A 15,501-nucleotide genomic window follows, 5' to 3' on the forward strand; every position below is an offset into this window, starting at 1 on the left:
ATGTTAAAGGTGGCTTGAGAGCGTGGTATTTGGACTTGACTGTAGGTTGTGTCCCATGTTAAAGGTGGCTTGAGAGCATGGTATGTGGACTTGACTGTAGGTTGTGTCCCATGTTAAAGGTGGCTTGAGAGTGTGGTCTGTGGACTTGACTGTAGGTTGTGTCTTATGTTGAAGGTGGCTTGAGAGCGTGGTATGTGGACTTGACTGTAGGTTGTGTCCCATGTTAAAGGTGGCTTGAGAGTGTGGTCTGTGGACTTGACTGTAGGTTGTGTCTTATGTTGAAGGTGGCTTGAGAGTGTGGACTTGACTGTAGGTTGTGTCCCATGTTAAAGGTGGCTTGAGAGCGTGGTGTGTGGACTTGACTGTAGGTTGTGTCCCATGTTAAAGGTGGCTTGAGAGCGTGGTGTGTGGACTTGACTGTAGGTTGTGTCCCATGTTAAAGGTGGCTTGAGAGCGTGGTGTGTGGACTTGACTGTAGGTTGTGTCCCATGTTAAAGGTGGCTTGAGAGCATGGTGTGTGGACTTGACTGTAGGTTGTGTCTTGTGTTGAAGGTGGCTTGAGAGCGTGGTATTTGGACTTGACTGTAGGTTGTGTCTTATGTTAAAGGTGGCTTGAGAGTGTGGTATGTGGACTTGACTGTAGGTTGTGTCCCATGTTAAAGGTGGCTTGAGAGTGTGGTCTGTGGACTTGACTGTAGGTTGTGTCCCATGTTAAAGGTGGCTTGAGAGTGTGGTCTGTGGACTTGACTGTAGGTTGTGTCTTATGTTAAAGGTGGCTTGAGAGCGTGGTATGTGGACTTGACTGTAGGTTGTGTCCCATGTTAAAGGTGGCTTGAGAGTGTGGTCTGTGGACTTGACTGTAGGTTGTGTCTTATGTTGAAGGTGGCTTGAGAGCGTGGTATGTGGACTTGACTGTAGGTTGTGTCCCATGTTGAAGGTGGCTTGAGAGTGTGGACTTGACTGTAGGTTGTGTCCCATGTTGAAGGTGGCTTGAGAGTGTGGACTTGACTGTAGGTTGTGTCCCATGTTAAAGGTGGCTTGAGAGCATGGTATGTGGACTTGACTGTAGGTTGTGTCCCATGTTAAAGGTGGCTTGAGAGCGTGGTATGTGGACTTGACTGTAGGTTGTGTCTTATGTTGAAGGTGGCTTGAGAGCGTGGTATGTGGACTTGACTGTAGGTTGTGTCCCATGTTGAAGGTGGCTTGAGAGTGTGGACTTGACTGTAGGTTGTGTCCCATGTTGAAGGTGGCTTGAGAGTGTGGACTTGACTGTAGGTTGTGTCCCATGTTAAAGGTGGCTTGAGAGCATGGTATGTGGACTTGACTGTAGGTTGTGTCCCATGTTAAAGGTGGCTTGAGAGCGTGGTATGTGGACTTGACTGTAGGTTGTGTCTTATGTTGAAGGTGGCTTGAGAGCCTGGTGTGTGGACTTGACTGTAGGTTGTGTCCCATGTTAAAGGTGGCTTGAGAGCGTGGTGTGTGGACTTGACTGTAGGTTGTGTCCCATGTTAAAGGTGGCTTGAGAGCGTGGTGTGTGGACTTGACTGTAGGTTGTGTCCCATGTTAAAGGTGGCTTGAGAGCATGGTATGTGGACTTGACTGTAGGTTGTGTCCCATGTTAAAGGTGGCTTGAGAGCATGGCATGTGGACTTGACTGTAGGTTGTGTCTTATGTTAAAGGTGGCTTGAGAGCATGGTATGTGGACTTGACTGTAGGTTGTGTCCCATGTTGAAGGTGGCTTGAGAGCGTGGTATGTGGACTTGACTGTAGGTTGTGTCTTATGTTAAAGGTGGCTTGAGAGTGTGGTATGTGGACTTGACTGTAGGTTGTGTCCCATGTTGAAGGTGGCTTGAGAGCGTGGTATGTGGACTTGACTGTAGGTTGTGTCCCATGTTGAAGGTGGCTTGAGAGCGTGGTATGTGGACTTGACTGTAGGTTGTGTCCCATGTTAAAGGTGGCTTGAGAGCGTTGTATTTGGACTTGACTGTAGGTTGTGTCCCATGTTAAAGGTGGCTTGAGAGCATGGTCTGTTGATTTGACTGTAGGTTGTGTCTCATGTTGAAGGTGGCTTGAGAGGTCTAACATTTAGTCCAGTTAAATTATTTACAAATATCTATCTTTAAAATAAGAAATAAAATTCCAGAACAATGGTTAATGGAGTTGAGGCAATCTAGACTTGCCAAATCATTCTAGACTTTCTTTAATGTATTCTCTAGCGCCTGGGAGACCAACTTTGTTTTTACCAGACACAAAATATTGCATCATATGTGCATGTACACATTGAGAATTGATAAAGTCTGGGGACTCAATAATTATGGCTGTTTGAATAATTACAATTTTCAAAGTTGTAGATAACATGTTACATTCATGAATAATAACATTTCTATTCTGTTGAGAAATACACTGAAGTTCTGTGATAGGCTTCTCATCAATAATATTCCTGGAAATCAAGTGAAGTATTCCACATGCTGCCCACATCACTGGGGAGTGACACTTACCCTATTCGACGTAATAAGCGCCCTGCTCTAATAAGCACCCTCGGCGATATTTGCTAACATATTGGCTAATGAACAATCCCAATTAGCACCCTTTCCGATTGATCAATGTACACAAGACTTATTTATTCGCGTATAATACGCATTCATGTGTTATATGCACCTTAAATATGGGCAATTAAATTCTTGAAAAATATATCTATCGCATATAAACATTTCAGGCTGTCAGCATAAACAACAAAATTTATCTTTTAACTCTGTTTTTATTTTCCACCAAAATAATATTCTAATAAGAGCCCCCTATTTCTAATTTTGAGAGCACCCAGGGCGCTTATTACATCAAATACGGTATGTTCATTTATCAAATCAGCTGAGAACAAAAGTTCTTTAGAACATGTTGAGACAGTATTATTCTGTATTAATACTATAATACTGTAACTGCTGTGAAAAAGGTTGTATTAATTTGATCTTTAACCAAACATTCAATGATTCACACAAGTCCTTCCTGTGTTCCCAAGTTAAGTTTATTATCAAAACATTTTAAAAGTTTTTTAGCATGTTTTTGCATGTATTTCCCAATGACTTTTCAATTTGGCCTTAAAAAAATCAAATCATTAGAATTTGGCAACCCTAACAAGTTAACATTACCAAGTATGAGTTCCTGGGAATTCCAAACACAAACCAGATGTCTCTAATTAGAAAGCATCCCAACAATTTGAGTCTGCATCCAGAATACCCCCATCCAAGCTGAAACCTGCCTCCGCATAACAAAATGCTCACATCACATATTCCAAATTGTCTCCATCGGCATCACGCTACTCATTATTATCCTGCTCGGTGTGGAAAAAACGCTCAGCTTGTAAAGTTCAGCCTATCATTATCGACGTGAATTGCATGATGAGGTTATACCGACTTCGGAATCTCCCCATCTCCATCCTGACTACAGGTCCCAACAGCCTACGCTGAATCCGGATGAGACTTGCGTTAACACTGATTTCTGTTCATAATATTTTTGTCATTGTAGTGATAGCTATTTTACACGTCAGAGCATTTCTTCATCTGAACATTCTCTTAACAGATGTTGCAATCATTATGAGTTGGCCAGATGGTTGAGGAGAAAAATGTCTGTTAACTTTAATTTTCATCTAGAACATTTAAGGTCTATATAAAGAGTAAATCAGTGTTAGAAATTGACACTAGTCCTGTAGTCCTTGCAAACTGCCCAATAGTTAAGGTATCATAAGGACTAGTAGAAAATTGCCATTTTTACAGGTTTTGCTCTATGTTATCATTATAAGGACTAGTGGAGTAAAAATGTTAGTTTCTACCGCTGTAAATATTCATATTTTGAGGAAAAAGTAAAAACTTGTGGGTCAATGGTTTTAAAGCTTTCAGATTTTTTTTCTGATTAACATTTTTATTATGCAGAAATCACCAGGTACAATAACTTTAACCTTATGTGTAAAACATGGCAAAATCAGATCAAATTCATAAGACTTTCAGATTAATCAAGTTATAATTCTTACCGTTTGTTGTCAGTTTTAACAGCAAAGCCATAGTAAGTTTGAAGCAGGCTGTTTGTTGCCTAGGATCCGGTTCCTCAAGACCCACTTGCAGTTCTCTGCTAGTCCTGTTGGTGTCTCTCCCCTCTCTCCGTCTCTGTTATTTTTAGCTTGTAAGACAGTCAGCACCTGCAGATGAGAATCTTCAATTAAACCTATGTGAGGGACTCTCTAGCACAAAGTTGTCCCAGCCAATCAGAGCCGAGCTCTCATATCTACTAGGAAAGCAGGGATGTGTGAGTGTGTTGGCTAAGTGTGGAGACAGAGTGGATGGTTGATGAGACTGTATGGTGATGGAGTCGGGATAAGGGAGGCTTCCCTGGATGAGTTTCTGTTTAATCCTGTGAAGGAGGAACTGGACATCAATGGATAGGATTTCCGACTTGGATCTTGTGGAGAAATTAAGCTCAGTGTGTCCCTTCCAGGATTGTGTTTTGCAAACAGCTGAAAGTTTGAGTTGTGTTTTTGGGTGATTTTTTAAAAATGGTTTTGTGTGTGATTAGGTTTTGAGGAAGTAGTGTTCAAAGCTGATAAGAGAGCTATATAGGAAGAGTCTGTTAACCAAGCTGATACAGTGAGTCAGTGACACAGTTTCAAAACTGCCGGACAATTTGGTCGTGGTGGATGTGATTCCAAGGAAACAGGTTTCGGATGAGAGGTTTTCGAGGATGCTATTAAAAGTGCTATCTTGCCTTCCACGTGGGATTTGTATATCATCACTGGCTAGTTAAGTTAGGAGGCAAACGTGTGTCATTTATGTGTGTGGATTACATATCCTTGATGAGAAAGCCTTCTCTTGACAGTTTGACCTTTGTAAGTGTATAAGGTTGAACTGGTGCGTTTGTGAATCTCTGCCCCAGTGAATGATCAGAGCTAATTTTTGAAAAATCGATCGATTTTTTTGCGATCAAGATGAGTCGGGTGGACAGCTCGGAATACCCTGATGACTATATTGAAATCGTGAATGAAATAAATGACTTTATCGCATCTCTCACGGGTTCCCCCGCAGATGCGAGTGCAAGTAGCGGAACAGGAAGTCAGATCAGCCATTGTGAGGAAGCGTGTCGTGACAGCGTTGAGAATGACTATGAGCCTATAGAGTCGATCATCCCGCTCCCACAGTACGTGGCCCACTACAACCCCACCCCGCCGCCACCCCCACCAATCAGGCCCAAGTTCATCAAGATGTCAGAGGGCATGCCGAAACATGTCAAGGCCGTCCACAATTTCAAGGGAAGTAACAATGATGAGGTAAGTCGATATATTTTTTGTCTCATGTTTTACAGCAAAGAATCGATTTGAATAAATATTTGGTGTTTATGTCTGATTTTTGATAGAATTGTACCCTTTTGCACATTCCGAGTTAGAAAAGGCAATGGGGCGGTCGGGTAGCCTAGTGGTTAAAGCGTTCGTCACGCCAAAGACCCGGGTTTCGATTCCCGACATGGATACAATGTGTGAAGCCCATTTCTGGTGTCCCCCGCCGTGATATTGCTGGAATATTGCTAAAAGCGGCATAAAACCATACTCACTCACTAGAAAAGGCAGGGATGGAAATTAACCAATAACGCCTGAGCAGTGATTACATACAGCAATTAGGACTGGGACAGGTAACTCGGGTACCCAGGTCAGGTTTGTCCTTAGAAGGACCCGGGTACCCAGAGGACTACCCGGACCCGTGGTTAGTCCAATCATGTATTGTTTAATGACAAAAACTCACTCTAGCTCAGTGGTTCACATTTCATTCTGACGATGCACACATTCATTTTGAATTGTATATGTTTGAGTAAAGAAAAAGCTTCAGTCAACTTCAGTGTACGCATGATCTGATTGTTTGATAAATGTACATAAATAGTTTTTGCCAGGGCTTTGTAAAACAATTCCCAATCAGACATTTTGTTCCCAACTCTTGAGACCTGCAGTGGGTACTCAGGTAGGGTCGGATAATAGGGGGTCAGTTACCCGGGTAGTAAATTTGGACTCGTCCCTGCCCAAACAGTAATACACCCAAAATGACTGAAATTCTACAAAACCTTGGAATACTTTCAACATTAACAGAACTGGTCCGGGTTAGCAGGTAACTAGTGCTAAATTTCATCTCTGATAGGTCCCTAGTACATCAATTGTGACCGGTGACAATTGGATCAGGTTGTCAGGCGATTGAATGGAATGTCACCTTACCCTGATGGCATGGAATGTTGTTCCTTATGTCGACCTCTGGTTTGAAACAATTTGAATATTGCTAACTGCATTGCGAAACAACAAGAACTGTATGAACATACTTAAAGAGCTCCCAAAGACTTTGGGGAGATAGATGAAGTCTACATTTATCAAGGAATTACCTGCTTGAAAAACATCTTTGCTATAGCATGTTGTACACCATTTGAAAGGCCTGATCCTTCTGTTTATAAATATGAAAGTTTACTTACCGTAAAAGGCGACTAACGGGATCGGGTGGTCAGGCTCGCTGACTTAGTTGATGCATGTCATCGATCCCAATCACGTGGATCGATGCTCATGATATCAATCACTGGATTGTCTGGTCCGGACTCGATTATTTACAGACCGCCGTCATGTAGCTGGAATATTGCTGAGTGCAGTGTTAAACAAACAAACAAACTCACGTGCATTCAGGTCACTATGTGTCGTGCAATAAGCTTGAGCATCACGTTAAACCCCATTTCACCTCACCCCACCTTAAAAAACCCAAACTTCCCCAATAAGTCGCCTGCGAAGAATGAAAATAGAATGAGAATAGAATGAGAATAGAATGACAACAGTACTTGTGGTGAAAATAGTACTTTAAGATATCTTGCAGAACAAGTAAAGATAATGGTAAAAAGGTAACTGATATTGTAGACAAAAGGCTGTTGTTGCCAAAACTCATTACTCACAACATGCATCCTTAACAGTGTGAATGTTGGGCAACAAATACCGTATTCGACGTAATAAGCGCCCAGGGCGCTCTTAAAATTAGAAATAGAGGGCTCTTATTAGAATATTATTTTGGTGGAAAAAAACAGAGTTGAAAGATATATTTTGTGGTTTATGCTGACCGCCTGAAATGTTTATATACGAGAGATACATTTTTCCAGAATTTAATTGCCCATAATTAAGGATGCATATAACACATGAATGCGTATTATATACAAATAAATAAGTCTTGTGTACATTGATCAATCGGAAGGGGTGCTAATAGGTATTTTTCACCAGCCAATGTATTTGCAAATATCACCGTGGGCGCTTATTAGAGCGGGGCGCTTATTACGTCGAATACGGTACTAGCCCACAAGCTACAATGGGGAATAACTCTTTCTGTTCATCTGACATTTGGGGCTTTCTTCAATATTTTTGTGAGGTGCTCTCACATTCCTGGGCTGATATGGGATATCATTTGTAGCAGGAATTGTAAGACAAGGTGTGATTGATATGCCGAGTGCACTGCTGGAAAGAAGATATACAGAAACAGCCATTTTCCTGAAGAAAAAAACATGTTTGTAAATAAGAGTTTTGAATATTTGGTTTACAATTTTCTCCAAATATTTTATGTTTGGTGGCCGGAATTGAAATATTGATATTTCTAAAAAAAAAAATTCAAAATGATTTTGTAAAAGAATTGTCTCTTTAATTGGGGAAAAATTAAAAGGGAATGTTTTTTATGTCAGGTCAAATTGTTACTTTGTATCCTGTATTGATCTGGAACCCCCAAAGCATCCTCAGCCTCACTTTGATGGAAGGATTCTATGATTTCATGAAATGTCCACGAGAATCTGACACAAGAACAAATAATTGTGAGCATTTTCGTTTCCTCTCAAAGGATCCTTTAAATGTTTATTCGTTGTGTTCGACCAGACTTCAGGCTGTTCAGGTCATTTTATCTAAAATAACTTTTGTTAAATTTATCCTCGATCATGGCTTAAGCCTTCTGAATGTGAGGTCGAAACACTGAAACAAGTATTTTTAATTCATTTGCTGCAGTTCATCACAGAATCTAAGTCCTTGACCTTGCAAAATTCTCACTTGCCCTTCATAACCCAATTTGACCCTTGCTGACCTTGACTGTGACCTTACTTGACCCCATCTGACCCCATCTGACCCCATCTGAACCCTATGAGGATATCATGTAAATGTTTATCAATGGAGATTGCAATGAACTTTACAAAGTAGCTAAACATGACTTCGTGAATTGACATCCTCTGCATCATCTTGAAGTTCCAGCAGTCTGACATACAAAGGATGCTTGTGACAGTGGAAGTGTTGTGATAGGGACCATGTGCCAATAGAGGCAGATGGTAACACATGTCTTGCCTAAACAGATGCTGGCATTTGGTGGTCTATCATCCTGATCACTGGAGATTAGATAGACACCACAGCACTGTTGACAGCACTCTCAGCATCGGATGATACAAATACCTCATATCTCTTGTGATGTGAAGTAGATTTGAATGTTCTTTTGGGAACAAATTCTTAAAGGAAAAAACATAGGTGAAGGTTCAGTAAACGGAATGCATCAGTGTGGTAGTTGTGTGTCACTATCCCTGAACCATTTTATTTCCCCTTCCGCGGCCTAGCCTAGACTGTCATGCAGACCCTGAAACAAATATCTCCAATACAGCCCATGCAGTGTTGTGAGGTGAGGTCAGGTGAAATGGGGTTTAGCGTCGCGTCCAAGATTATTGCACTTATATAGCGACGTGCATGCACGTGTGTGTGTGTGTGGCTGCTTGTACTAGACCAGACTGATGCCGATTTATAGTGCTAGCCCACTGAGATACCATGCCGCAGTTTAACATGAATACCCCACTCAGACACAGTATACTGACTCCGAGCCGACCAGTCCTTGTTTTAGCCCCTTAATGCCGAGCGTCAGACAGGATAACAACAAGTACCATCTTTTAACATCTTTTGGTATGACGCGGCCGGGGATCGAACTCCGGACCTTCCGCTCTCCGGGCGGACGCTCTACCACTGGACCAGGGAGGCGGTTGTGAACCTCAAACAACCCAGACGCTATGATCATGGATTTGAACTCTAGATATGCCTTGAATATGTTTCTGGATTTGTCATCACTATACACATGCTTGTTGCTTTCACCAAAGAGGTAATTTAGACCTGCACAAATTCTTCCATGCCTCTCAAGCTGAGGGGCGGTCGGGTAGCCTAGTGGTTAAAGCGTTTGCTCATCACGCCGAAGACCCAGGTTCGATTCCTGACATTGGTACAATGTGTGAAGCCCATTTCTGGCGGCGTTAAACCATACTCACTCACTCACTCAAGCTGACTATACTAAAAGCAAGTCTAGTTTCCAGCAGAAGAGGAAAGGGTCTTTTGTAGAAGTAAAAAATGCATCTGTTACAAAAATAATGTTTTCAGAGACGAAGTGTTAGTCTATGTGTAAGGCAACATTCAGCATGGGTTATTGACCTGCATGATTCTGCTGATTGTGAGATGCACAACAAGACAAGGTACTTGTACACAACAATGTTCAGGAAGGAAGTCTGCAGGAAATTAATGTCCACTTAACAAATAGTTCCACTTCATTGTTTCCTGGTACTTGTCAAGTCGCTCAAGTTAATATCTGTTGAGAATGACATTTGGTTGTTGTGAAACAAATCAACATTGCAATGTAAGTTAATCCACTTAAGCATCGATGAGAAGTGGGGATGCAGATGCTGGTGTGCCTTCAGCCATTGATGATGAATGCTTGGGCAGATCGGGGAAAGGGTGGACTCGGGTGGACACGGGTGGACATGGGTGGACGAGTCATCGAAGGTGCCGCAATTCAGAGTATACAAGTATATCCTAAGTCACCTTGTTTTTGGTTGTTGTTGCCGTACTCAGCAATATTCCAGCTATATGACGGCGGTCTGTAAATAATTGAGTCTGGACCAGACAATCCAGTGATTGATATCATGAGCATCGATCCACCCAATTGGGATCAATGACATGCATCAAACCCAGTCAGTGAGCCTGACCACCAGATCCCGTTAGTCGCCATGGGTTGCTGGGTTGCTGAAGACCTATTCTACCCCGGATCTTCACGGGTCCCTAAGTCACCTATTACAAATACAATGGTTAATATGAATTAACCCTGCAGGGGTCCTGGTTTAGAGCAAGTGCCCAGCAGACTAGACTAAACAAATAATTTCTCTTGACGACGCCATCTTGTCTGCTAGCAGACGAGTCAATATTCATCATGTGACAGGGAAATACTGATCATGTATTGAGTCAATATTCGAGGCCAGTCACATTATTTCAGACCCGTGAAGATCCGGGGTAGAATAGGTCTTCAGCAACCCATGCTTGCCGTAAAAGGCGACTATGCTTCTCATAAGAGGTGACTAACGGGATCAGGTGGTCATGCTTGCTGACTTGGTTGATGAATGTCATCGTATCCAACGCTCATTATATCAATCACTGGATTGTCTGGTCCAGACTTGATTATTTACAGACCTCCGTCATATAGCTGGAATATTGCTGAGTGAGGCATTAAACAACAAACAAACGAACATGATTTCAGGGTATACATTGAAATGTATTGTTTCGTCACATGGTGCAGATTCAGCAATGGAATTGCAAGATTCTTAATAGAGGTATAACAATGGTTGTTAAAGGTGACTAAATGTATCGTGAAGGCAGACCGGTGACTTAAGAAGCCAGCTGATGGGTTAGCACAGGGGGTAAACAGTTTGCTCATGATGGCGACGGTCCTGGTTTGATTCCCACATTGATGAGTACATCAATGGTGCAAATCCTAACTACCCAGTGTCTGTTAAGACTTAAATGTTATGAATCTTTATTTTAGGAACAGGTTATCGGTTGTGTCAATAATTATATTAGAAGTGCACCACTTTGGGTTCCACCTGCAGTCATTCAAATTAAACTTTGAAAAAATTATTGTTTTTTCCACAAATTCACTTTGCCAACCCTTCCCTGCTGCATCCTCCTCCTAAGGTGTAGTGGACTGTACATCTTCCCGAGGCAGGAGAGTTAACTGACTTTCTTTAAAAGTCCAGTTTCCACCCTTGCCGAACTAGGCTGGTATTCCTGGGCCTGATCGTAGCGCCATCAGTGGCTATTACGAGTAATGTCCCTTCTATGTCTCTCCTATGGACCAGTCAGATCTCACCTCTCGTACAACTTGCATTTTCTTCAAACAAAATGGAGGCGCCCAATCAAGACAATCTGATCGATAATCAAGATCTATATTGTGATAAGACGGGTCTTACATCGCGAAATGCATCAAATCACGTGAGCACCTTCATTAAAAACATGAAAAAATTTGGAAAATATCTGTTGACAACGAGTTGGTAGTGCCATGATTTGCAAATCCTGCAATCGACCGAAATCTGCACGACAGATTACGAACTGGATTTCGATTTCATTGCGCGAATTTGATTGGACTATGCACAGACTCGTTATTCCAGCCAAAATGTAACTCCATAATACCAGCCTAGCTCAGCAAGGGTGGAAACTGGACTTTTATAGTCAGTTAACTCTCTTGCCTCGGGAAGATGGGTTGCAGTAGACTCAATTACAGTTGGATGAATGAAGCATCAGTGTGAATAGAGTCTGAGACTTGAAGATTGGAGCCAGATTCAAGCATCCCATTAGTCATCCTTCCGACATGTATCTTCTGGGGGATGTTGATGCAGCCTTGAACACTCCTGATGACCGAGGCGCCCTCCCTGTCATTGTGTGTCTGCAAGCTTCAGCAGTTGCATCCGCAAATAACCCGCGTGCATCCGCACTGCTGCAGTCAGATGCAGATGTAGTGGTGGAATTTGAGGGAAAATTTCTTTATGCTAGATGTAATCAGATAATGAAATAAAAATTTGAAAAATTGGTAGTCACGGTTTTAGTGTTGTAATATGTTTGCCCTCAGTATACTGGCACAAAGTGATCTTAGTGCTCAGACTATGTTAAAGTATGGGAGTTAGGATCATCTTAGCTCTAAGATCAACTATGGTATGCTTATAAGGGGGAGTGTTTTGCCGTATTCCAGCTATATGACGATGGGCTGTAAATAACTCTGGACCAAAGTGATTGGTATTGTGTGTCATCAATGTCATGAGCCTTTACCACCCTGATCCGGGGGCACGGGTGGCCCAGTCGTCTAAGGGCTCCTTGGGCATGCCAGAAACCTTTGATCGTGGGTTCGAATCCCGGTTCGCCCCGATTATGTTTCTAGGTTTGTCAGCACCATACCCGTGCTAGCGGGTTTCACCGAAGTGGTAAATGGTAAATGTCTGAGACCTGCATCACTTCGGGCTTTCCTCCCACATTAAGCTGACACGAGGTGATGTAACTGGAATACTGTTAAAAGCGGCGTTAAACCCAACTCACTCACTCACTCAATACCACCCTGATCCATTAAGTCACCTTTTTCGACCGGCAAAGGTTGCTGAGAACCTATTCTAACCTTGAATTCCCGCTTGAGGACTTGAAGCAGCTACTTGTTTCTGGACCCTTTCAGATCTGGGTTAGAACTGGTCTTCAGTAATCCATCCTTGTCCCCTATGAACATCCCGGTTAGAATTGGTCTTCAGCAATCCATCCTTGTCCCCTATGAACATCCTGGTTAGAATTGGTCTTCAGCAATCCATCCTTGTCCCCTATGAAGATCCTGGTTAGAATTGGTCTTCAGCAATCCATCCTTGACCCCTATGAAGTTCCTGGTTAGAATTGGTCTTCAGCAATCCATCCTTGTCCCCTATGAAGTTCCTGGTTAGAGTTGGTCTTCAGCAATCCATCCTTGACCCCTATGAACATTCTGGTTAGAATTGGTCTTCAGCAATCCATCCTTGTCCCCTATGAACATCCTGGTTAGAATTGGTCTTCAGCAATCCATCCTTGACCCCTATGAACATTCTGGTTAGAATTGGTCTTCAGTAATCCATCCTTGTCCCCTTTGAACATCCTGGTTAGAATTGGTCTTCAGCAATCCATCCTTGTCCCCTATGAAGATCCTGGTTAGAACTGGTCTTCAGCAATCCATCCTTGTCCCCTATGAAGTTCCTGGTTAGAATTGGTCTTCAGCAATCCATCCTTGTCCCCTTTGAACATCCTGGTTAGAATTGGTCTTCAGTAATCCATCCTTGACCCCTATGAACATTCTGGTTAGAATTGGTCTTCAGTAATCCATCCTTGTCCCCTATGAACATCCTGGTTAGAATTGGTCTTCAGCAATCCATCCTTGTCCCCTATGAACATCCTGGTTAGAATTGGTCTTCAGTAACCTATGCTTGTTGTGAAGAGGGTACTACCGGGATCTGGTGGTCAGGTTTGCTGACTTGGTTGATGCATGTCATTGTATCCCAATATCACTGAATTAATTGTCTGGTCCAGACTTGATTATAAACAGACCGCCTTCATATTTCTTGAATATTACTAAGTGCGGCGTCAAACAGACCAACAAACAAACAAAACTTGTTGGAGTGAGTGAGCGAGTGAGTGAGTTGGGTTTAGTCCGCTTCATGTGGGAGGAAAGCCCGAAGTGATGCAGGTCTCAGACATTTACCACTTCGGTGAAACCCACAAGCACGGGTATGGTGCTGACAAACCTAGAAACATAATCGGGGCGAACCGGGATTCGAACCCACAATCATAGGTTTCTGGCATGCCCAAGGGATGCAACACTGCACAGTGAATCGCGTCGCCTTAGACTACTGGGCCACCCGTGCCCCCAAAACTTGTTTGAGGGTTGTCTGGTCCAGATTTGAGTATTTGCAGGGGCAGTGACATATAGCTGGAACATTACAGCCTTAAACCCACAGATACATACACAGTCCATTTGGAGGGGGGGGGGGGGGGGGGCTGCTCCTTATCTGGATCTCCCTCCTATGAAGTACTTGGTGTGGCTTATGTTTATCTTGGTTGGCAGAAATGTAATTTAGTTTCAGGAAGCGACAGCGATGCCAACCTGTCTGATTCTGGTTTTTCCCAAAATAGCTCTTCAAATCTGAATGTGAAGTTTCATAAGTTTCTTATGCCCAAGTCAAATGGAAAATCTGCCTCTAAACATGATGTTACCATTACCATAGCTAGTGTGAGAAATTAACCTTGGTGCTGGGGCCTTTGGGGTTTATCTCCTGTGATATTTTAATGTATTAGGAGTAATAACTAGGATTATTGTTTTTTTTTAAATAATTTGTTCCAGAAAATATTTAATTTATAATAATTTTCCCCAGGTGCTATGAAATGATAAAAGAATTTGTGAACCTGATCACATGCTGATGGATGCCCTGACAAAAATGTGTTGTAGAAGAATGATTGGCTCCTTTTAAATATATTGATACTAAAAAGTATTCTCTTACGGAGCTCTCAGGCTCCAGGCTTCCTCCAACAGTAAATAGCCATTACTTAACTTACCCTTTACTAGTCTGTCATACAGACCCTGAAAGAAATATATCCAATACAGCCCATGCAAGTCTATAATGTTTGGCAAGTCTAGATTACTGCAGTATCATTGTCTGTACAAATGTGCTGAATTCACAAGCGAGGACAAAGCTTGTAATAATCAGTCAATCTCTAGCTGTCATTAGTGTTTATTATAAGCACATGTACCCCTCCCTAAGACCCACACTGAGCCAGGACCTGCTCCTGCTCTTCCCCTGCCACTCTGGGCAGACACCATGTGATAACATTTGAGACCTGTTCCACCACACCCCATGACCCACACTGAGCCAGGACTTGCTCCGTCTTCTCCCCCACCCGTGAAGATTCCGGGGTAGAATAGGTCTTCAGCAACCCATGCTTGTCGTAAAAGATGACTATGCTTGTCGTAAAAGGCGACTAACGGGATCGGGCGGTCAGGCTCGCTGACTTGGTTGATGCATGTCATCGATCCCAATTGCATGGATCGATGCTCATGATATTAATCACTGGATTGTCTGGTCCAGACTCGATTATTTACAGACCGCCGTCATATAGCTGGAATATTGCTGAGTGCGGCGTTTAACAACAAACCAACAACCAACCAACCAACCTTCTTCTCCCCCTGCCACTCTGGGCAGACAAAATGTGATCAGAAAATGAAGAAAGTCTCTGGGCTCCTTTTTTTAAAAATGTTATAACTATAATTCAACAACTGTTTTTTCTGTAAAATATGTTCGTTTCAGAGACTAGATGCCAGTCTATACCCTTTACATGTGAGACACTTGCTAGACTGATGTCTGCGTGCAGCGATTATTCCTGACAGACTGTTGTATGCATAATTGCTGTTATTTAACACTGTTCTATGATGATAACACATCAGTAACAATCTACTAAAGGTTAATCTCATTAATGATTAAGTCAGACTAGTTGTGTTATTTATTCCCTGTATGTGACATTCAAGGAATTTGTGACACAAACCATGGGTCTATGAGATGATGACAACTTTCAGTCATGGTCACATTATGCCTCAACAGTGAGTGAACATTCGGGAAACTTATTTAACATTT

General features: G+C 42.4%; 2 protein-coding genes across 10 annotated transcripts in view; one reads left to right on the forward strand and one right to left on the reverse strand.

The window, feature by feature from the left end:
* The window catches only part of LOC124150038 (rho guanine nucleotide exchange factor 7-like), a 105,223-nt gene that overhangs the window by 10,102 nt on the left and 79,620 nt on the right, over window positions 1-15,501 (forward strand). For 3 of the 9 annotated variants that reach the window (XM_048402311.1, XM_048402312.1, XM_048402318.1), the window contains exon 1: window positions 4,294-5,308. In XM_048402311.1, the coding sequence (XP_048258268.1) occupies window positions 4,970-5,308 (339 nt within the window). In that variant the 5' untranslated portion in view covers window positions 4,294-4,969. Of the gene's footprint in view, window positions 1-4,292; window positions 5,309-15,501 lie in introns of those variants that run through there. The other 6 variants (XM_048402313.1, XM_048402314.1, XM_048402316.1 and 3 more) reach the window with 3 other exon arrangements.
* LOC125383618 lies at window positions 712-1,452 on the reverse strand. The gene has a single exon (XM_048402210.1). The coding sequence runs from the start codon at window positions 1,450-1,452 to the stop codon at window positions 712-714; it is 741 nt and encodes a 246-aa protein (XP_048258167.1).

Source organism: Haliotis rufescens, unplaced genomic scaffold (assembly GCF_023055435.1).
Source record: "Haliotis rufescens isolate VD_foot unplaced genomic scaffold, xgHalRufe1.0.p SCAF_25, whole genome shotgun sequence".
Taxonomy (NCBI): domain Eukaryota; kingdom Metazoa; phylum Mollusca; class Gastropoda; order Lepetellida; family Haliotidae; genus Haliotis; species Haliotis rufescens.